This window comes from Esox lucius, chromosome 7 (assembly GCF_011004845.1).
Source record: "Esox lucius isolate fEsoLuc1 chromosome 7, fEsoLuc1.pri, whole genome shotgun sequence".
Classification (NCBI taxonomy): Eukaryota; Metazoa; Chordata; class Actinopteri; order Esociformes; family Esocidae; genus Esox; species Esox lucius.
In genome coordinates, this window is record NC_047575.1 from 8,783,334 (window position 1) to 8,806,909 (window position 23,576).

Consider the following 23,576-nt stretch of genomic DNA (forward strand, 5'->3'; position numbering starts at 1 on the left):
CCTTTACATTGTATTGCTGCAAAAACCTAATAACACTCTAGAAAAATGTGTTGCATATGTTTTCTGTGTCAGCGTCAACCGTTTGGAGGCGATGTGCGAGCCACTGGCCCAATGGCCTTCGTCGTTTCTGAAATAGCCAATTACGACGAATGTTGTTATCTCAGACCAAAACTCTGACGGACGCCATGATTCTTGTTTTCTTTCAGTGGTTAACAGCTGACACAAAGTGAATTAGAAACAAAGGAAACACGTAGCTACTCGCACTGGTATGGTTATACAGGTAAACCCAGCAAAATCTAACATACATATAAAACTGTGTTTTAGGTGTGTACGTGAGATGTAGCTAGCGTTCTATCGTATTCCTTATCAATCAGTTAACCAAGTTAGCTGTTACAGTATCTAGCTACATAACAAACGAATGCTAGGTAACTAAGTAAAATTGGAAATGTTTACATGAAAATAGAAAGCTAACGTTTGCTGTTAATGTGTAACTACGCGCAGTTACTACTGTAGTTTGCAGCAAAACAGATCTACTAATCATGTAAAAGGCATTAGTTCTTTGCTACCTATAAACTATTGTACTATTACTGTTAGCAAACTAACTGGACGTTGATGTCAACGCACTAGTAGTACAGTACAGTGATGCCCAATGACCAGTAACGTTTACATTCACTGTCCAACGTGACGTTATTTAGGTAAGGTATAACTACAGAGATAGTTAATATTAACTATCTCATGTATAGTCAGTAGACAGTCTTCGAATAACCAGCTAGATGTACATGCTATGTTGTAATGTTAGCAATCCAACTTCTACACAATGCAGTAGCTAACGATGATTCTGGACCTCATTTAACAACAGGAATAAACTGTTTTATGTTGTAGGCAGTACAAAACAAGATGTATTAAAAAGAACGTTAGACAAAAAAAATATAGGTTTGGTACTCATAACTCAATTCTGTGTTGGTAAAGTACTAGTCTTAAACATGATGACATGTTATTCAAATTGTGCGTACTATTACTGGGTATAGCCTTATACTAGAGATGGTGGCATACCAGAGATTATGACCTATAGTTGCCTTAATTTTTTTACCTAAACAGTCGTGCAAACCTATTACAGCAGTGTTTTTGACCACAGGTCTACATTGTCAATGACATTGGGTTTTCAAATTGGTTAAAATGAAGCTTAGAGTTATGAAAATAAACATGCTGACAAATGTTTTTTTACCACAGCAAAATTAAACACAAATCACCAAAAAGTATTCGCTGTTTTAATTTAACCAATTGAGTTCTAGAATGCTGCTGGGATACTGAGAATCTGCTAATATCAAAAAACATAAATAGTATAAAAACCAAGAAAAATTATGGTTATGAGTTTACCTTGGTTTAAAGAGTGCACTCTTCTTCAATTTGACACTGCGTTCATGTAAACTATGCACAGTATTGAGCTCTTGCATACTTATTTGTGCTTGTAAGCTGCCCTACACCATTCGGCCATATTTAATGTTCAAGACATGATTAATACCGTAACCCATGCAGACTATTAACCCTAATAAGCATTTAAAATGTCACTGATACATATACTTTCCCCTGCAATTTGACTATTTTTTTATGACAATGTGCAGGCAAAAATGGGCTTGGGCAGGTCTATTTACATATAGGGTTGTATAGTAAAAAAAAATATTGTAGAGTCTGCAGGTAATTGGGTGGTATATGTCAGTAAAATCTGGCAGCCCTGTGTAGGGACTGTGGCAGGAGAAGCTGTGAGCTGCATTTTTATTGCTAGGTTATGTGTCCATATCATTAGTTAACATTGTGTTACTTTCAACCCTCTTTGTCTCTCCTGTAGCTTGAAGCATGATATTTTAAACGTGTGCTTTCATTTAGCCATTACTTGGGTTAAATTACGCATGTTTGAAACATTAAACAAGTAAACACTACACTTTAACTGAAATAAATACTTCATAGTTTTATCATTTGACTGAGGCCACTCTAAAAAGCATTTTGTTAATAACTCAGTGAAACATGGGCTGGTTTCGCAGGGAGGTACTCCTCTTCATTAGGAATTATCTCAATTCAAGATTCTGTGACAATGATTTGCATCAAATTAAATCCAGAGTTTGATTATTAGTGTCATGCACAATGATTGATATCAAAAAGGAAATCCTGTTCAAGTAAAGCATTCAATGAATGAGGATCTGTGTGTGTCCAGAGGTAGAATTTTTTTCTAACATGCTATAACAGCATATAAAAGTATTTCATCAATTCTTTCAATTGAGTATTCTACATTGAGTATTCACTATAATATTCAGATTTACTTTAACCTGTGATTCATAAAACCATAAAGAAATGTTCTCTCAGCATTCTGTAAGCCTATTTTTTCCTACATTCTAGAGCAATGAGCTCACCATGTTTGTTAAATTAGAACACAGAGGGTCGGCGTTTTGAAAGTTGAAACTTTTTTTAAAAGTGAATGTGACCTGTGGGAACACAATTCTCAATACATTACTTTTTATAGATAAGTGAACGTTTGTGGCCGATTTTTTTGGCAGATTCAGCACATCAACACAAACACCAAGTGACAGCATTGTGTGCCATGCTGTTGTAATACTACCTCCACTGCTAGTGTAGCATACATTTGCAGCCATACAACATTTCTAGTTAGCCTGACAGACAAACCGGAAGTTAGCTTGCTAATTCGCTTTGGCAAGCAGCTGGGGCAGTTTCCAAATCACTAACCTTCCTTTATGGGGTTTAAAGGGTTGATAAATCTAAGGAGGAAGGCTTGTCCCACTCTTTAATTCTGAATTTATGGCAGGGCTCCAGACCTCAGAATTTTGCAACCTTTTTTCTTGGCTATTTGAGTTCAAATTTTAAATGGAGTCTCTGTGGCCTTGAAAAACAAATTACTTTTAAGAATTGTATTCCAACTATCTCTCCAAATAATTGTCCAGCCACTAAGTCTAGTTGCCTACCCATGATATACAGTATGTACTAAATATCCAAGAGGTTTTCTATGTCTCTCCTAAGAGGGCTCACATAACAGCCGCTTGTTTTATGGGCTCTTTCGTTAGCCACAAGACAGATCTCAATTTGTTGCACTGAATTTATGTCAGTTTGGAGAAGCCGCCTACAGCTTGGTTTTAGTGTAGTGTCTGAAACCCCAGTAGTCTCAGAATGAGAGAAATAGGTTTTCATCAAGAATGTTTGCAAATACCTCCAATTTGGGTTTGACTCAGGGCTGTATGCTGGCATTTTTCAAAAGGAACACATGCTATTAAAATGAAAAATCTGGTTCCATATAAATAAAATTGAGTACCACATTAAATTGTTGTGAAGTACAGATCCTTATTGTACGACAGAAAGTATTTATATTGTTTTCTGTCAAAATACCCAGCTAAATAAGTCTTAATAAACTGCTCTAAAGGGGGTGTTATAAAATCTCCTCTATGTTTAAAAAAAGAAAATCGGTTTAATATTTTCCAGAATTCCTTTTTTTTTAAATTATTGTTATCTGCTAATATTACACACACACACACAACTAAGTGGCAGCCCATGTTAATGGATGATAACAAGGATACAACATAGAATATACAGTACAATAGATACAGTTAACCTAGACTTGATATCTGGAGTAACCTAAATGTAATCAGAGGAAGTATAATTAGTAATGCGAGTTTGAACTTTGTCTGCACAACTTGCTGATAAGTGGTTTAGTGGTACCATAGGCAATGCAAATTGTCTAGCATTGTCAGCAGGGATTTCCTGATTTCATCACACCCTAGAGACTCCCCAAGGTGGCTTGTGCATTGACCCACTTAACTTGGTTGGAACATATGTGTGAAATCACTTGGCCCGAATACCTATGAGGTTTCCCCACTCTTCAACTCTCCTGAATCATTTGCATGGTTACTGGCTCCATCATTTTGCAACCCTTTTTATTGGCCATTTTAATTCAAATGTGAATTGTGTGCATCAGCCCAACCTTAAAAATAGAACTCCATGTTTTGTGATTTTGTCAAAAGGTGACATTTTTGTCCTGATATCCTGAACTGTATCTGGTTTGCGAGTTGTGTATGTCAGCCATCTATCCCTTTCACTCACCCCTCCTAGTGACCAGAGAGTTACTGAGACAACAGCTTCCATGTTAGCATATGGAACAGGTAGGCACCCACTGCCCTGTGCAACAGGAATTTTCAAAATTAAGTGTTGAAAGAGGCAGAACAATAGAGTAAACCAAGTGCATGATAAATCTGAGAGCGTATAGTGACATTCAATATGCCGTTCAAATCAGAGATTTTTCTAAAATAAAGAAATACGATCACTATCAATCCAACCTATGCTAAAAACAGTATGCACTTAGTTTATTGGCATGATAGCTGAGAACATTAAATAATAATCTGCAGCGGATCAAGTTGCCTCGTCCCCCTACATGATTTCAAACAAACATAAGATACTCGGATTGCAAGTTAAAGGGAAACCTGTCAATGGCCTTATTATTAGTGTAAATGTAAGACGTTTATTAAGTTGGACTTCATTAAGATTCTACTACATCAGGCAAATCCAGATGATCTGATTTAATCTGAAACATGGTTAACTAAGAGCATCAATGATGCAGATAGCTTTGGATGGATACAATGTATTCAGAGTAGAATGACTGAGTAAGGGTGGAGGTGTAGCGACTTACACAAAAAATTACCTCTCAGCTATAATCTATTAAAAATATGCTCAAACTGTTAACTGAGTTGCTAGCCAACTTTTATATCTTCTTAGGTTGTTATCATGGGAGATTTTAATCTGGACTGGCAAACACAGGACTCAGATGGCCTAAAAGAGTTCTGTAACAAGCTGTACCTTACACAGCTAAACAACAATCCCACAAGGTCTAACCTTAAGGTTCCTACGAAGTCTGTGCTAATTGATAACATTTTTACAAATGTACCAGACAAATCTGGCTAGGGGCATCTTTCCACTAGATATTAGTGACCACTGCAGTATACACTCACCTAAAGGATTATTAGGAACACCATACTAATACTGTGTTTGACCCCCTTTCGCCTTCAGAACTGCCTTAATTCTACGTGGCATTGATTCAACAAGGTGCTGAAAGCATTCTTTAGAAATGTTGGCCCATATTGATAGGATAGCATCTTGCAGCTGATGGAGATTTGTGGGATGCACATCCAGGGCATGAAGCTCCCGTTCCACTACATCCCAAAGATGCTCTATTGGGTTGAGATCTGGTGACTGTGGGGGCCATTTCAGTACAGTGAACTCATTGTCATGTTCAAGAAACCAATTTGAAATGATTCGAGCTTTTTGACATGGTGCATTATCCTGCTGGAAGTAGCCATCAGAGGATGGGTACATGGTGGTCATAAAGGGATGGACATGGTCAGAAACAATGCTCAGGTAGGCCGTGGCATTTAAATGATGCCCAATTGGCACTAAGGGGCCTAAAGTGTGCCAAGAAAACATCCCTCACACCATTACACCACCGCCACCAGCCTGCACAGTGGTAACAAGGCATGATGGATCCATGTTCTCATTCTGTTTACGGCAAATTCTGACTCTACCATCTGAATGTCTCAACAGAAATCGAGACTCCTCAGACCAGGCAACATTCTTCCAGTCTTCAACTGTCCAGCTTGTGCAAATTGTAGCCTCTTTTTCCTATTTGTATTGGAGATGAGTGGTACCCAGTGGGGTCTTCTGCTGTTGTAGCCCATCCGCCTCAAGGTTGTGCGTGTTGTGGATTCACAAATGCTTTGCTGCATACCTCGGTTGTAACAAGTGATTATTTCAGTCAAAGTTGCTCTTCTATCAGCTTGAATCAGTCGGCCCATGCTCCTCTGACCTCTAGCATCAACAAGGCATTTTCGCCCACAGGACTGCCACATACTGGATGTTTTTCCCTTTTCACACCATTTTTTGTAAACCCTAGAAATGGTTGTGCGTGAAAATCCCAGTAACTGAGCAGATTGTGAAATACTCAGACCGTTTCGTCTGGCACCAACAACCATGCCACGCTCAAAATTGCTTAAATCACCTTTCTTTCCCATTCTGACATTCAGTTTGGAGTTCAGGAGATTGTCTTGACCAGGACCACACCCCTAAATGCATTGAAGCAACTGCGATGTGATAGGTTGATTAGATAATTGCATTAATGAGAAATTGAACAGGTGTTCCTAATAATCCTTTAAGTGAGTGTATATCAGAGATGATAGAATCCAGCGGGCCTTACCTCGCTTCAGTTTTGAATTTATAAAAATTTTGATGAACAAGCTTTTTACAAGATTTTGAACATATTAACTTGGATTGCATTTGTGCTTTTACTAATGCTGAGCTGGCCTTAGAGCATTTTACTAGTATGTTTAATTCCATTGCTGATAAGTGCACCCCATTCAGAAAGCACAAATACGGAATTGCTCAAGACCCTGGTTTACTGCTGACTTATTTGAGGCCATTTATAATCAAAATAAGGCGTGAGCCAAGTCTAGAAAAACAGATCTAAGTTCTGATTGGCTCAGATTTAGGCAACTGCAAAACACTTGCAGCAAATTGTAAAAACTCAATTGAAATGGGAATCCAGCAAAATTCTGGAAAACAGTGAAATCATTTAAACACACCTCATATCCTACCTTACCAACGCAGTTAGTTTTGGAGATTGGTTCTATTACTGACAGGAATACCATTGTTAATGCTTTTAACAGCCACTTTATTACAGCTGGCAACTTTGAAAATCATTTTACTGTCACCAGGCTTGGTAGTCAAGGAAATAAACAGGATGTTAACCAGGTATTTGTGCTGAAAATACGACACTTGTCAAGGCTTTTCCCTGAGAATATTCACAGAAAATGTGAGGGCTTGATGCTCTGATCTCTATAAACACTAAGAAATTGTCTGGTCCTAATGAGCTAGATCCATGCTTGTTGGTTAAGGTGGCTCCATTCATCTCAGGTGCACTATATTTTTAATATAACATTAACTGTTGGGGTAATTCCAAAGATTTGCACATGTGCTACTACTTCACAGATGGACACACGAATATCCTTAATAATTATCTCTAACCTGTCATTTTTGGCTAATACTTGAGTCACTAGTAAATACAGTGGGGAGAACAAGTATTTGATACATTGCCGATTGTGCAGGTTTAGAATTTAGAAGTCTGCAATTTTTATCATAGGTACTCTTCAACTGTGAGTGACGGAATCTAAAACAAAAATCCAGAAAATCACATTGTATGATTTTTTATTAATTAATTAGCATTTTATTGCATGACATAAGTATTTGATACATCTGAAAAGCAGAACTTAATATTTGATACAGAAACCTATGCTTGCAATTGCAGAGATCATACGTTTCCTGTAGTTCTTGACCAGGTTTGCATACACTGCAGCAGGGATTTTGGCCCACTCCTCCATACAGACCATCTCCAGATCCTTCAGGTTTTGGGGCTGTCGCTGGGCAATATGGACTTTCAGCTCCCTCCAAAGATGTTCTATTGGGTTCAGGGCTGGAGACTGGCTAGGCCACTCCAGGACCTTGATATGCTTAGTTGCCCTGGCTGTGTGTTTCGGGTCGTTGTCATGCTGGAAGACCCAGCCACGACCCATCTTCAATGCTCTTACTGAGGGAAGGAGGTTGTTGGCCACGATCTCACGATACATGGCCCCCTCCTTCCTCCCCTCAATACAGTGCAGTCGTCCTGTCCCCTTTGCAGAAATGCATCCCCAAAGAATAATGTTTCCATCTCCATGCTTCACAGTTGGGATGGTGTTCTTGGGGGTTGTACTCATCCTTCTTCTTCCTCCAAACATGGCGAGTGGAGTTTAGACCAAAAAGCTCTATTTTTGTCTCATCAGACCACATGACCTTCTCCCATTCCTTGCTTTGAGTGTTCTTTGCACACTTAACTGGTAAAATGACTGTAAAAGTTGTAGTCATAATTGCTTTCTTAACAAATAACAAACAGACTTATAACCTAATTGCTGAATAAAATCATGGTGCTTATTACCAAATCGTCTGCTGGTGCCACCAACTGAAAGACTCAGCACCGCCTGTGTTAATCTGGGGGACTGCACTGGAAGTAGTTTAAAGAAGTGCCATAGATATGTTTGGATGTGTTTGAAAAATGTTGATCACGAACTGTGTTTTCGTCTTTTTCAGTACTACAGGGATGCCCAAGGAAAAATATGATCCGCCCGACCCGAGGCGGATGTACACAATAATGTCCACTGAGGAGGCAGCGAATGGGAAGAAGTCGTACTGGGCTGAGCTTGAAATTAGCGGTGAGCACTAGCATCACATATTCTAATGTCCTGCTCCTAGTTCTGTTTGCTCTTGCACTTAAACGAATGAATGACTTTAGGGCACCAAGTTAAGAAACACTGAATACTTTGTGAGAGCTCTTGTATTGGATTATAGACCTAGTTGTTATTATTGGATGACTTCCACATGGCAGGCTTATGTGTCACTTGTTTCCATTTTTAAATAACAATTTCTGTGCTGTTTTCGGTGTCTGTTGTCACTGACCCACTCTGTTGTCCTGTGAATCCCTTGCTTGTCTCGGCAGGTAAAGTAAGAAGTCTGAGCACCTCGTTATGGACGTTGACTCACCTCACTGCTCTTCATATCGGCGATAATTCCCTCTCTCGTATCCCTCCTGATATTGCCAAACTTCAAAACCTGGTGTACCTGGACCTCTCATCCAACAAAATCAGGAGCCTGCCTGCCGAGCTTGGCAACATGGTGTCTCTCAGGTCAGTCCTAGTCAGAAACTGTAGTAAAGATTGTTTTGCTGTAGTTCAGAGATGTAAATTAGCATTGGTTTATCTTCCTCGTTGTAAATTATATATACCAGAATGTAATGACTGAGCCTCCTAATCCTATACATCCATAGTGGCATGTACTGTCAGTTAAAAATGTCCAGGGGAAATTCCTTTTCACATATATGGACAGTGGCAACTTGACAGTACTATGACATTGTATATCTGATATATATATTTTTTTTATCTGTAAGGACACATTGTGGTTTACCTTCTCGGGAATTTTGAAGTCTGCTGATTGGACAATTCCTTGGTCTGTAAAGAAATTACAACATTTTAGAATATTTTTTGTAATCAAATACTGAAGAAGTTATTGCCCGTGATACATTGTCATGGCATGAAAAAGGAGGTCAAGCATGTTGGTGGTAAATCAGTGTTTTTTTTTTTTCAATTTACTGTAAATTGTTTTCTTATGCACTGACATTTTTTTGTGTAGTAACAAAATATTGTACGTCATTTGCAATAAATCTGGATTATTGTTGCTATAGCAGCTTTATCTAAAATCTGAAAGGGGTCTTGGGAGAAAACGGAAAAAGATCAAAGCCACCATGTCAATTTCCCTGCCATTTCACTGATCCAGTAAAACAAAATGGTGGTGTTTAGTCTGTTTGAATTTTTCCTTGCTGTTTTGCTTGTAAATCCATTAACACTTCCCTAATCCATTACCCCTTACACACTGGTATACAATTTACCACTTACACACTGGTATACAAAAGGCATACCTGTACATAAAACCTTATTAGACTGAGGAAGAGAGTAAGTCTAATAGTAGAACAAAGCAAATGTGCCATATTTTTATATAATTGTTTATATATTGTTTCAGTTTACGTTGGCATAGGCTATAATGCCTGCTAATCCCAGAGAGGGCTGTCAGTCCATTGTGCCGATAACATAAGGTAGCCTATATAAAATATATTTAGCTGAATAAACTGAAGGCTTGGTTTTGTTTTCCTCCACCTCAGTCAACTCTTGACTATCACATGCGGTTTGAATATCCTGTCCAAGTTTTCATGAGCTAATTTGGTCTTGATGGATGGATTGATGGATAGTTCCCAATTCTTCATAACTAACCATGTCCATGACCAGAAAACGTGGATTGGCATAACATTACCAAACATAGGTGAATCTGAAATTAGTAGACATAGGACTGGGTGATGGGACAACATAATCATCTGTAAACGATGTTAGACCGGCATTATCAATGGCTATGACATTGCAATGTCAAAACAACGTTTTATTTAAACTTTTATTGCACCACACTGGTCTGCCATCGCTCCATACCTCGTGTCTCTGGTAAATGGACTATTGACCTGATGCAGGAGAACAATACAGAGAGGTGGTTAGTATCCTGTTTCCCCACACCTGCAGTATCAGTTTGTCTCCCTAAAAACTTTGTTTACTAGAGCTAAGAAAAATATGGTGTATGTGTCATTCTATAGTGAAGGACTATGATTAGGCCTGCTCCTATTAGTCACAAATGTTTTATATAGTTATAATTTCAAATTAAAAGATATGCAGTTGCGCCTTTGTTAACTACTGTGTTATTAGTTCTGCCCCTCTTTGTACACAACGTATACTCCCTTTCCAAGGATTTAAAAAAGCGATTACATCAGGAAATGAAATAAACACCCACCAAATGCAGGTGCATTTTGCTAGTGCTGATCTGTCAATCTTACCAGCCATTTTGGTGGGTTGCTAACCAGCGTATGGGAACACCTGCTTATTGTTATTTGTATCAGTGATGAATCTCCTCTCCTGCACATGTGACCCAATGAAACATTGTTCAATAACCGTCCAAGCAGACATGGAAATTACCTTAATACATACCAATTTACACATGAACATTTGCTTTACCAAGGGCTTTCTACAGCACAGGGGACCAGAGGAAAAATCCTTCTTAATATCTGGATGTCATCTTCTGATTCTTGACTGGTATTTTTACCTCATGTATTCCACAGGGAACTTCTTTTAAACAACAACCAGTTGCGTGTTTTACCGTTTGAGCTCGGGAAACTGTTTCAGTTACAAACACTTGGATTAAAAGGTAATATTTGCCTCATTATGGTTTGCTTAGTTGTGGTGCAGTTGATGGAATATTTAATGCTTTCAGGCAGGTAATCTGATGATTGTGTGTGTGTATTTTAAACCTTAATATAATATTTTGTCTGCCTCTAGTTGCTCATAGAATTGATTTCTAGAATTGAGTTTAGGGAGAAATATTTGCAGCAATGTATTCAGTTTCATTTAAATTGGCTTCAGGTTTTCATTGGGTTTTCATTTTTTGCTGTATCCTCCTTAGGCAACCCACTTGCACAAGAAATATTGAGTCTCTACCAGGAGCACGATGGCACAAGGAAACTGCTCAACTACCTTCTGGACCATCTGGCAGGGACCAAACGAGGTGAGTCCAAACACAGTCAAAGGTTTTTTAAATGTGTTGGCAGTGACTAGATCAGTGTTCTGCACTAACTTTCTGACAGCGACTAGATCAGTGTTCTGCACTAACTTTCTGACAGTGACTAGATCAGTGTTCTGCACTAACTTTCTGACAGCGACTAGATCAGTGTTCTGCACTAACTTTCTGACAGCGACTAGATCAGTGTTCTGCACTAACTTTCTGACAGCGACTAGATCAGTGTTCTGCACTAACTTTCTGACAGTGACTAGATCAGTGTTCTGCACTAACTTTCTGACAGCGACTAGATCAGTGTTCTGCACTAACTTTCTGACAGTGACTAGATCAGTGTTCTGCACTAACTTTCTGACAGCGACTAGATCAGTGTTCTGCACTAAATTTCTGACAGCAGCTAGTTTGGTTGATCTTAATTCTAGAGGGGGCGGTATGGATAGTAGAAATTATACACTGGTATAACTACACTATATGGCCAAAAGTATGTGGACACCCCATATGCTTATTGTGTTGCAGCCACACCCATTGCTCACAGTAGAATAAAATACAGCACAGAGCCATAAAATCTCCATAGACCAACATTGGCAGTACAATGGGTAATATTGAAGAGTTCTGTGATTTTAAACGTGGCAGTGTCATAGCATATGCCACTTTTGCCACAAGTCAGTTCATGACAATTCTACCCTTTTAGATTTGCCCCTGTCCAAATGTAAGTGCTATAGTTGTGAAGTGGAAGCATCTAGGAGCAACAACAGCCCAGCCACAAAGTAGTAGACCACACAAACTCACAGAACAGGGCTGCTGAGTGCTGAAGCGTGTAGCACAAAAATAATCACCTATTATCTGTTGCATTAATCACCACAGAGTTCCAAACTGCCTCTGGAAGCAACATCAGCACAAGGACTGTGTGTCAGGAGCTTCACAAAATGGGTTTCCTTGGCCGAGCAGCTTTATACAAGCTTCACATTAACATGCGCAATGCCAAGTGTCAGCTGAAGTGTTTTAAAGCATGATGCCAATGGACTCTGGAGAGGTGGAAAACGTGTTCTCTGGAGTGATGAATCATGTTTCACTATCTGATAGACGAATCTGGGTGTCGGATGCCAGGATTACAATTGCAAGCCTTCTTGTTCAACATCAGTGCCTGACCTCACAAATGCTCTTTGGGCAGAATGGGCACAAATTCCGACAGACACTCCCACAAAATGTTGTGGAAAGCCTTTTCCAGATGAGTGGTGGCTAATGCACAGATTGTTGATGTAAATCACTAAGTGGTCACAAAAATATTGGCTAAAGAACACACCATAATTGCTAATAATAATAATAATAATTTGGTTAATGAAACCAGAAAAGGGACTAGGCAAGCCTAGTTCAGCCTGCCAACAATTAAGTGATAACTGTTGTTAACCTTATTTGCCTGGAACCTTGGTCTCCCTCGCGAGAGTGTGTGTACTTAACCAGTACACCACACATATGCTTGTCGTCATCTAGACATTAGATAACTTTGTTGCATGTTAATATCACGCCAGGTTGAATATTTCGCTAAACACCATTGAGCATGGTGTTAAACCGACTAATGTTTCTTATTAAGTTTACCACCACCACAAATAGCATTTATAAAATGTATAGCTTTTGACACTGGCCATTTAGCCAGTAATAAGCTTACTGGTTTCTAATAACTTGCTACCTGGAATAGTCATAAGAATTGAGCAATTGCTAGCTAACTATACAATGCCAGCTGTTTCATTTCATGGCACAAAAACATTCGTTTTTCTTTCATTTGTGAATGACATTGATAACTATTAATATAGGTGACGATAACTGACTTTTTCGTCAAGTGAAGAGAGAATCGTGGAAACCCCTACTCTTTCACAGCCCAAGGAATTTTAATCTTGCCTATATTACCCCAAAAAGCATGCACAGATGCATACCTCGAAATTCCACAAGAAATAGTCACAATATAAACGTAAACAGTTTTATTTTAGGCTTACCATAACTTAGCTACTGAAGGTTGTATCCAGCAAAGTTTTGTCTGTCAGGTACAAATCCTAATGCATAATTTGTTTTGACCATTGACCATAAAAAAATGGACGACGCCCCTTCGCTCTTTTCCATTGGTGAAAACTGAAGCCGCCAGTGTCCCGATATGGCGCTGACATCTTGGACTTGCGTCTGCGCAGATAGCGATCTTGGGACCAGTTCTGCGCAGTAGTTATGCACAGTAGCGAGCAGGAAGTAAAGCCAAAATCAACGGCCCCGCCCCTGTGCCCCGCCCTCACTCTCCCTCGCAGAATGCGCATACCGTAATCAATCGCAAGCACACTCTGCACTGTTTTGGAAGTGGAGTCCTGCTCCTGTGAACTCTGTCTGCTCCGTTCCACTTCAACCTCATTAAAATACGATATGTTATAGCCTAACTTACATAATGTTTAACCTTAATTTAGAATAGGCCTAATACAAAAATAAATGGTAACTTCTAGCTAACGATCACCTGCTAGCTATTAACATGGCTATTAACGAGGCTTGTTGTCTTTTAGCTAACGTTACCTAGCCCATTACATTTATTTACTAATTAAATAGCTTATAAATTTAACTTACCGAACAAAATTCAAAGATCGATTTGAAATGCCAGATCGGTTAGCACAATCTACTGCAGAACAACCCATTATGTCCGTGTGAAATTATATCAATTATAGAAATTTAGAGATTAAATTTAAAGCTCCAATCTCCTTAGTCCTCCGAAGATCGCGAAAAAAGCCTGTTGGCGCTTCAGTTGCTCCTCGGCTCAGATAGCTGTCAATCACGACCTCACACCACCGTTTTTAGAGCATTAAATAACTAACTAAAAACCAACAAACTCTTGAATTTACATTAGCGTGATACAAACTACAGTAAATGACAGAAACCAGCTTCGGAAAAAAGATATTTGAAGGGTTATTTAATTGTTTAGTTGGTCTCGCGTCCCATTGAATAACATGGGGAGGGCGGGGTTTATGACCTATACTGGGACCACTCACCAGGGGGCGATCGAGACGTTTTGGCTTCACTTTTCAGGGCTTGTGCGGCACGCTTGGTTTTGACTGACGAGATTCGATCGCGGTACCTGCTGTTTGCACGTCTCTAACCATTATGCTACTTAACAAAGGGTAGTCAGTCAGTAAGAGACATTCACTTTTCTTGGCCGGCTGTGCTTACCTTCTCCTGCAAAAGTACATTACTGTTTCTTTTTCTGTTTTAACATAAACGCCTGTCGGGGCCAGGCAAGGGAAGTGGCGATAGGCACCATCAACCCGTAACCCCGCAGAATTTACAAATTTAAAGAACCCTCCGTATCTTAATAACTTTTACTAGAATTCCTGAATGAAAAGTTTGTGATTTTAAAGCAAATGTTACGAGTCCCATTACTTGACAGTTATTGCTCACATCCAGTGTTTTAGCCCGGTAGCAAAATTACAACACATTGTTTTGGATATTTTATAAATATCCATCAGTGGTCTGATTATCAGAAAGGGTCTGATAATCGAAATACATGTTTTTAAAAACGACCGATAACACGGCATGAGCGCTACTCCATAACGGGCGAAGGGTGTTGTTCTCATGTAACATCGGCTCAATGACATTTCGTGTGACAAAAAACTGACTGCGTGTATGGAGGAAGCCGTGTGTTTCACACGCAAAAAAACTAAACTAGAAGACAATATTAATCAATATAAACATTGAGATCATTGGATGGAAGAGACTAGAGAAGCTATAGTTAGCTAAGCTAGCCAGCTATTTGATATTTGCTTAACTCACCGTTTTCTGCACTGCAACCGCCTTTCGATTCCACAGCTGAACTTTACATAGCATTTGTGGCCAAATATTTTTTCCGGAGGTAACATTCATTCTGTAAATATATTCCATCTTCCCTTGATTTAGTTGACTTTCATCCACTTACTAACAGTAGGCTAAGAAGTATATATTGCGTCATTCTGACTGACTGGGCCCGACCACACTACTACCACCTTGATTGAGGAACGTAAACAACAAACGTGTGAAGGAGCGCATGTTATAAAAACTACTTAAAACGTTATACTTTATAAAAATGTTATGTCGTATGTAAAAATGTTAGATTGTAAAAAAAAATTGGGGTTATTTGAATACACACAAGTATTCGAATACTAAATACATTTCGGATATTCGAATATCCGTGCCCATCCCTATTCTAAACAGCTGTAATGTCAAGCCATTTTAAAGTGTAAAATATGGAATGGATTGATCAGGTGATATTCATCCTTGAATGTTTAACCAGAGTAGCATACCCTTATAGTAAGTCCAAAAGGCTACTCTTAAATAGTGAAAATAACCTGGTCTGAATGCTAGCTTCCAGGTCTAAGCAGGCATGTTCTCTGTCTTGAAAACCCCTTGGACTTATTCAAGCCCAAGCGTGCCGCACAAGCCCTGAAAAGTGAAGCCAAAACGTCTCGATCGCCCCCTGGTGAGTGGTCCCAGTATAGGTCATAAACCCCGCCCTCCCCATGTTATTCAATGGGACGCAAGACCAACTAAACAATTAAATTACCCTTCAAATATATTTTTCCCGAAGCTGGTTTCTGTCATTTACTGTAGTTTGTATCACCCTAATGTAAATTCAAGAGTTTGTTTTTAAAATAAGTTAGTTTTTAGTTAGTTATTTAATGCTCTAAAAACGGTGGTGTGAGGTCGTGATTCACAGCTGTGATTGACAGCTATCTGAGCCGAGGAGCCACTGAATCTTCGGAGGACTGAGGAGATTGGAACTTTACATTTAATCTCTAAATTTCTATAATTTCACACGGACATAATGGGTTGTTCTGCAGTACATTGTGCTAACCGATCTGGCATTTCCAATCGATCTTTGAATTTTTTTCGGTAAGTTAAATTTATAAGCTATTTAATTAGTAAATAAATGTAATGGGCTAGCTAACGTTAGCTAAAAGACAAAAAGCCTCGTTAATAGCCATGTTAATAGCTAGCAGGTGATCGTTAGCTAGAAGTTACCAATTATTTTTGTATTATGCCTATTCTAAATTAAGGTTAAACATGATGTAAGTTAGGCTATAACATATCGTCTAGGTTTAACAAGCAAAGGTTGTACTGTACTTGGACTTGCGATTGATTACGGTATGCACAGGGGTTGGGCCGTTGATTTCGCGGCTTTAGGGCTTTACTTCCTTCTCGCTACTGCGCATAACTACTGCGCAGAACTGGTCCCAAGATCGCTATCTGCGCAGACGCAAGTCCAAGATGTCAGCGCCGTATCAGGACACTGGTGGCTTCATTTTTCACCAATGGAAAAGAGCGAAAGGGCGTCGTCCATTATATATACAGTCTATGTTCAAGCCATTACTGTGGAGATTGAGAGCTAGATTGGCAGCTTGGAATGTGATCATTTGGCACCTGGCTACTATCCTGATTTATTATTATAGATGTTAACAAACATAGACTTATAAAGTTAACAAGGCACTCATTCTCTACCTTCCATCATGTCTCGTATAAAAAAAAAAGATGATGTGGTTTCTGCCTAGAAAAGTATTTGGACTAGTAATTGTTTAAGCCATTAATGTTGGAACATCACAAAAATAAGTCTGAGACTGGAAAGTGGCTTAGACAGCTCAAGGAACAACTTGGCAAAAGCTTGTTCAGATAAATAAACATTTAGGCGGACCGCTTTAACAGATTTTATGGAAGGAGAAGTTTATTTTGGAAACAGGTGAATGGAACGACTAGACTCCGACTGTGGTCAATATGAAGCTATATGAAGCTATGCTCGTAAGTGTTCATTAAAGGTTGACTTTGTCCCCCCCCCTATCATTCCCAGTGAACTCGGATCAACCCCCATCAAGATCATGGATTGCCCTTGCCGAACCTGACCGGACACGAACAGCAGGTAACTGTCATCCACCCTTACTATTCACTTTTCAGGATTCAAAGCCACAGCCATCATGACAAAGGACAAGATATGGTTAATGTACATGTGTTATTTGCATATTTATTATTGTTAAAATATTGCTCATTAACTACTTGACAGACTAAACACTTATTTCTAACACTATGTTCCAATTTCTGGGTGTATATGAGTACTTTTGTAATTTCAAATACGTTTAAATATTCAGCTACTTATTTTGACCCCAAAAACGAAATAAATGTTAGTGTAATTGATCACATTTAGTGACTGCGGGTTATCTTCTGTCCGTGTCCCCCTATCCCGGCGCTAGTCCTGTTCTCCGTGATGTGCTACAACGTGCTCTGTGATAAGTATGCCACACGCCAGCTCTACGGCTACTGCCCTTCCTGGGCCCTGAAGTGGGAGTACAGGAAGAAGTCCATCATGCAGGAGATCATAAACTGTAATGCTGACATCATCAGCCTACAGGTGGGCAAGTGTTTGATGACAAAAGTTGTGACTAATTTTAAACAGGGTGAATAGTTAAGCATGGACAGGGGTTGTGGTATATAGCCAATATACCACATCTAAGGGACTTTCTTAAGCCGACCTAGCGCAAAGTTCCTGTATACGGCGCCATCTTTTTATGATACTCATAGTATAAGGTCTCCTAAACAACAGATTGCAGCCAATCAACATTCAGGATTCAAACCACCAAGTTTATAGTTGACCATTTACCACAGGTACATCCATAACTTTTTTTGGCTTTGGTAATACAGGTGCATCTCCATAAATGTGAATATCGTGGAAAAGTTCATTTTTTTCCATAATTCAAATTAAGAAGTGACACCTTCATATATTCTAGATGCATTACACAAAGTGAAACATTCCAAGCCAAGGAGGCAATAAGCTTTTGGCACTGCTGAGGTGTTATGGAAGCCCAGGTTGCCTTCAGCTCATCTGTGTTGTTGGGTCTGCAAACCAGTTACCAATCGTTTTGGCACTGTGGGCAGGTGCCAAGTCCTACTGGAAAAGGAAATCAGCATCTCCATAAAGCTTGTCAGCAGATGGAAGCATGAAGTGCTCTAAAATCTCCTGGTAGATGGCTGCATTGACTCTGGACTTGATAAAACACAGTGGACCAACACCAGCAGATGACATGGCACCCCAAATCATCACTGACTGTAGAAACGTCACACTGGACTTCAAGCAACTTAGATGCTGAGCAACGGTCCAGTTCTTTTTCTCCTTCAACCAGGTAAGAGGCTTCTGATGTTGTCTCTGGTTCAGGAGCGGCTGGACACTGGGAATGCAACACTTGTAGCCCATTTCCTGGACACTTCTGAGCATGGCGGCTCTTGATGCACTGACTCCAGCCTCAGTACACTCCTTGTGAATCTCACCCAAATTCTTGAATCGGCTTTGCTTGTCAACTCTCTCAAGGCTGCGGTCATCCCTGTTGCTTGTGCACCTTTTTCTACCACACTTTTCCCTTTCAGTCAACTGCCCATGAATATGTTTTGATACAGCACTCTGTGAAAAGCCAGCCCTTTCAACAATGACCTTCTGTGGCTTAACCTCCTCGTGGAGGGTGTCAATGAGTGTCTTCTGGACAACTGTCAAGTCAGGAGTCTTCTCCATGATTGTGGTTGTGTTTACTGAACCAGACTGAGAGATTGAAGGCACAGGGAATTAATTAGCTAATTTGGTTGACATTTTTCTTTATTCTAATATTTTGAGATACTGGATTTTGGATTTCCATGGGCTGTAAGCTGTAATCATCAAGATGGAAACAAAAAAGGCTTGAAATGTTTTACTCTGTGTAATGAGTCTAGAATATATGAAGGTGTCATTTATTTGAATTACAGAAAAAAGGAAATCTTCCACAATATTCTTTTTTTTTTGTTGCTGCACCTATATATAATCACAGCAAGGCCCTCCCCCACCTGGTTCAAGTCTAGTATTTAGATAGAAGTATGCCCTTTCCTTTACCACAAGTCATATCCTTTGAATAATGCATACTAAAAATTTTGATTAACCGGGATTATTGTGGCGTTTCATGAACAGGAAGTGGAAACAGAGCAGTACTACAACTACTTCCTACCAGAGCTAAAGGAGCAGGGTTACGAGGGCTTCTTCAGCCCCAAGTCCCGAGCCAGGACCATGTCAGAGTGCGACCGCAAACACGTGGACGGCTGTGCTATATTTTACAAAACCGAGAAGTGAGTTTGAAGTCGAAACCTGGCATCCTTGTGCAAATCTGAAAAGCCTTTTCCGTACACCCCAGGAGGATTCACCACTCTGCTCTGCCTCTTCTGTCATCTGTCTGGTCTAGGTTTAGCCTGGTGCAGAAACACACGGTGGAATTCAACCAGCTGGCTATGGCCAACTCTGATGGCTCTGAGGCAATGCTCAACAGAGTCATGACCAAGGACAACATTGGCGTTGCCACACTTCTAGAGGTGCGCAGAGAGACGATTGAGCAGTCTGGTGAGTCCTTTGGTTATGCATCACCCATACACAACCCAGCGAAATAGCCTGAATTCCACTGGACTTCAATGTTTCCAGTGTCGAAACACTAGCATTGTCCTTTGTCTTATTCCAGTTGGGAAGTCTCTGCACAGAATGGAGAAACAGCTCCTCCTGGTGGCCAACGCCCACATGCATTGGGACCCAGAGTACTCCGACGTCAAGGTGGTCCAGACCGTTATGTTCTTATCCGAGGTGAAGAACATTGTGGACAAGGCCACGCGCAGCCTTAAGCTCTCCTCCTTATCCGGAGAGACCAACGCCGTCCCGCTTGTCTTGTGTGCCGACCTCAACTCCCTGCCCGAATCTGGTGAGGGCAGTGAAAAGTCAAACTGTGAGCATGTGAACTTGACTGTAGTGCGCTCACCAACCTCTGTGTGTTTCTGCTTGCAGGCGTGGTGGAGTATCTCAGCTCGGGCGGTTTGGATAGCACCCACAAGGACTTCAAGGAGCTGCGCTACATCGACAGCCTGACCAACTTCAACTGCAACGGCAAGAACGGCACATCCAGCGGAAGGATCAGCCACGGCTTCAAGCTCAAGAGTGCCTATGAAAACGGCCTGATGCCGTACACCAACTATACCTTCGACTTCAAGGTGAGACCTCCTTCGTTTGTGCATCGCTCTACTAGTTGAACTCTTCTAATTGTTGGGATGGAAAGAGGCGAGTAAGCATTTCGTTAGACAGTGGTCACCGTACGTACACACAACAGATAAAACTTAACTCGGTGCTCTAGCATTTCAAAGGAGCTTCTGCGCTTCAACCGTTCTGAAAGACGATGGCTGTTACAGACGCTCCTGCTCCTACCGGAGAATGGTTTTCTTAAGGTCTGGGGCCAGGAATGTATCGCAGGGAACCTATCATGCCTAACCTGCTGCTTCTCTCTGTGCAGGGCATCATTGACTACATCTTCTACTCTCAGCCCACACTCAATGTATTGGGAGTCCTAGGACCCCTGGATCCTCAATGGCTCCATGAAAACAATATCAACGGCTGTCCACATCCCCACATCCCCTCTGACCACTTCTCCCTGTTTGCTCAATTAGAGCTGCTCCTTTCCTGCCCATCCTCAGTCAACGGAATACACCTGGCAGGGCGCAGGTAGTCCTCGAACCACAATAGGGAGCTGTCACTCCGAAACCGGTTCTAACTCCACCCCATAATGTCCATAAAGAAACACTATAATGATGTGAAACACAAAAGTACAGCAGGGAATGGCCAAAGTTTTACATGGATTTTAACCCAAGCGACAGCTCACAGCAATCTCGACGTTAAGTCTTTACCACTGCTTTTCACACTAGAATCCAGTTTGAGGTCCAAGATGTTTTGTTTATTTAGGTAACCTACAGATCCTTTTTTTTTATTGTATTGTGTGGCAGTAACCATAAGATTCACAGGTAGTGCATACACCTGGGAGATTGGTCAATTCCACAGAAACTGAGTGACACTGAGACTCCAGTTTTTACTTATAAATTGCATTCAGAACAAAACCCAGTGACTGGAACATTAAACAAACCACTCAACTATATGCACAAGTACCACTTTTAACAAGTTTCCACTCAAGATTGTGCCAAAATGTACTTTCCAAAACGGCACAGATGCAAAGTTTGGTTGTGGTAACAGAATGAGGGCACAAGACTCCTGTTTGCCAAACTTTGCACCGGCAGGGTTATTTCACTACATTTAGTAGTGGTGTGGTTTGTTTGACTTGACAGTCTTGGGTTTTGTTGGACGTACATTCTAAAGTAAAAAAATAAAAAAGGTTTTGTTACTATTTTCAAGGGAGGCTGTCACACTGTTTATCATGGAATTGCCAGTAGTTTTCCACCTCCCATCTGTGAGATATGTAGGTCCTTTCACCACAGTCCAGTAACCAATCAACTACAAAAATCAACAAGGCCAATATAGCAGCATTATCCACAGTCAGTGTCAGCCACTACAACTCCAAATCCATTCCCCCACCTTGCCATATCGTCCTATGAAGTTGAATAGCAGAGTTTGGGGATGTTAGAGAGAGCAGGCCAAATGTTGCACTCGCTGGTGCTGAGATCACCTTTCCAGGTGCTAAAAACTGGTCCTCTAGCTCAGAGGTTCCATTTTGCAAGGAGTTGGGCAGTTGCTCTGTGCACCTAAAGCACAACAGCATTTCCAAATCTCTTTGAAAGACTACTGTTAAATGTCTATTTCAGCATACAATGCTAGGGTGATAATACGTGCAAGCTATCTTGACTTGCAGGGTCACCAACAAAGACCTTTTTGGGTATTTTATAGCGTAGTCCCATCTTAACGATGGAGCAAAATTTAAGGGACCACTTTTTAAAAACTGCAATTAAAATGTACCTTCTATTCACACCATGAAGAGCCATCTTTAGAATTGAGCATCAGCTTTGAAAAGGTTATGACAACAACCAAAGGTGATTGCTGGGGATGACCTTAAGTGGTCCTTAGCAATAGGGCTTTCTATTGAGAAAGGTAAGATGTTGAAGGCCAGTCTGACATGGCAGCTTCCCATCTTGTTTTGCGCCACAGGTCCTTTGTGGCCTATTTGTGGCTATATGTATTTTTGACCAGCGGCAAACTTGTTTCAAATCACCTATGGTTTGAGAAAAAAGAAAAACTGGTTATTGCCACCCAAAACCTATTCCAATAGTTAGATGGTTGGCACTTGGTCTTAAATGCCGGTAGCAACCTTTCCCTTACAAAGTTCATCCACTATTAAATCCAGGGTTATTCCTTCAATAAACCAGTTATGTTTCTAATAGCTTAGCTATTTGTTTGATTAAAAACCTTGGACTTAACGTGATTGTCTATGAACTGAAGTAGTCCTAATACATTACATAGTTTCGTACATGTATGTATGGTCAGATTCGGATAAAAGGATTGTATTGTAAATTTAGGCAAACATTTTATTATAAATGTTGAAGAAAATGTAAAAGACCGGTATGTACAAAAGACTAAACAATAGTTTCTTATACAGGTTTTCTCTGATATTTGCACTCGACCAGGTTACATTTACCCGATGAACCACTTTTTTTATTTTATTGAATGCATTTCAGAGTCAGGTTTCTTGCAATGTTGTCATATCTCTCATATTTGGCATTTGCGCTTAAACATGAAACATTGTGCCTCACTGATTCTGTTCCCAAAAATGCAGTAACCACCTGAATGGCCTCCTGTTTTTCTCAATTAAAAAAAAAAACCTTTAGTAGTAGTTGTTTTTGTACTATTATTTATATTTCCTTATCTAACTTCATTGATATTTAGAGTAATCAGGTCAATTTACTGTTTTGAAATGGGCTATGTTTATTTTTTTGCACCTTTAACTATAAACCGCTCTTGTCCCTTAACTAGATCAATTTTATAATGTCGTAATTTGGTCTGTCTTTATAATTTACCTGATCATGCAGAGTTTTTATTTGGAACCCCCCCACAGTCCAGTGTAAAATGGCTGTATATATCTAGAGCCACTGACTCCACAACTCAGGCGATCCTTTTGAAACGTGTTTTATTTCAATGTGTTCTCTTATGTCTACTGCTGGACCACAGGTAATCCTCCATTGTCTCTTGTGCCATTTGATTTATTCTACTTCAAAGCTAATCGTTAAGTCCACTCACCACATACTGTATACTGTACAGATGACACTAGGTGGGGGAAGAAGATACAGTGCTGAAAATGCTTAAATATTGCTCAGTGAGCTTGTTAACAGGAGTTATGGTGCAGTCCAGCTTGTTTCCAAACTGTTGTAAGATCGGACAGATGCAGTCTGTTTTTAAGGTTTTGATAATTTACTACAAGGCCATCTTGCGTGCTTTGTTTTGCTTTCCAAAATGTAATTTTTATTCAGTGGATTGACAAGCACTTACTGTAGACCACTAGTGCAGCTATTCTTGGCTTTTTTTAAATGAT

The 23,576-nt window shown here is 40.1% G+C and overlaps 1 protein-coding gene across 1 annotated transcript; it reads left to right on the forward strand.

The window, feature by feature from the left end:
- The first annotated feature begins 171 nt into the window (after positions 1-171).
- LOC105024905 (CCR4-NOT transcription complex subunit 6) lies at positions 172-21,698 on the forward strand. Its single transcript, XM_010895193.4, has 12 exons — positions 172-280; positions 8,167-8,288; positions 8,573-8,759; positions 10,784-10,869; positions 11,125-11,226; positions 17,075-17,143; positions 17,472-17,629; positions 19,208-19,362; positions 19,476-19,630; positions 19,746-19,979; positions 20,063-20,265; positions 20,562-21,698. Exons 2-12 carry the CDS (start codon positions 8,177-8,179, stop codon positions 20,772-20,774), a joined length of 1,674 nt encoding a protein of 557 aa, XP_010893495.1. The 5' UTR covers positions 172-280; positions 8,167-8,176; the 3' UTR covers positions 20,775-21,698.
- The last annotated feature ends 1,878 nt before the right edge of the window (positions 21,699-23,576 follow it).

Excerpts from the sequence above, each read along its gene's own strand:
- LOC105024905 (XM_010895193.4), top strand. The coding sequence starts at position 8,177 with ATGCCCAAGGAAAAATATGATCCGCCCGACCCGAGGCGGATGTACACA. Across the intron at positions 19,363-19,475 it reads ATATTTTACAAAACCGAGAA|GTTTAGCCTGGTGCAGAAAC; the intron begins GTGAGTTTGAAG and ends TGTCTGGTCTAG. Across the intron at positions 20,266-20,561 it reads ACTATACCTTCGACTTCAAG|GGCATCATTGACTACATCTT; the intron begins GTGAGACCTCCT and ends CTCTCTGTGCAG.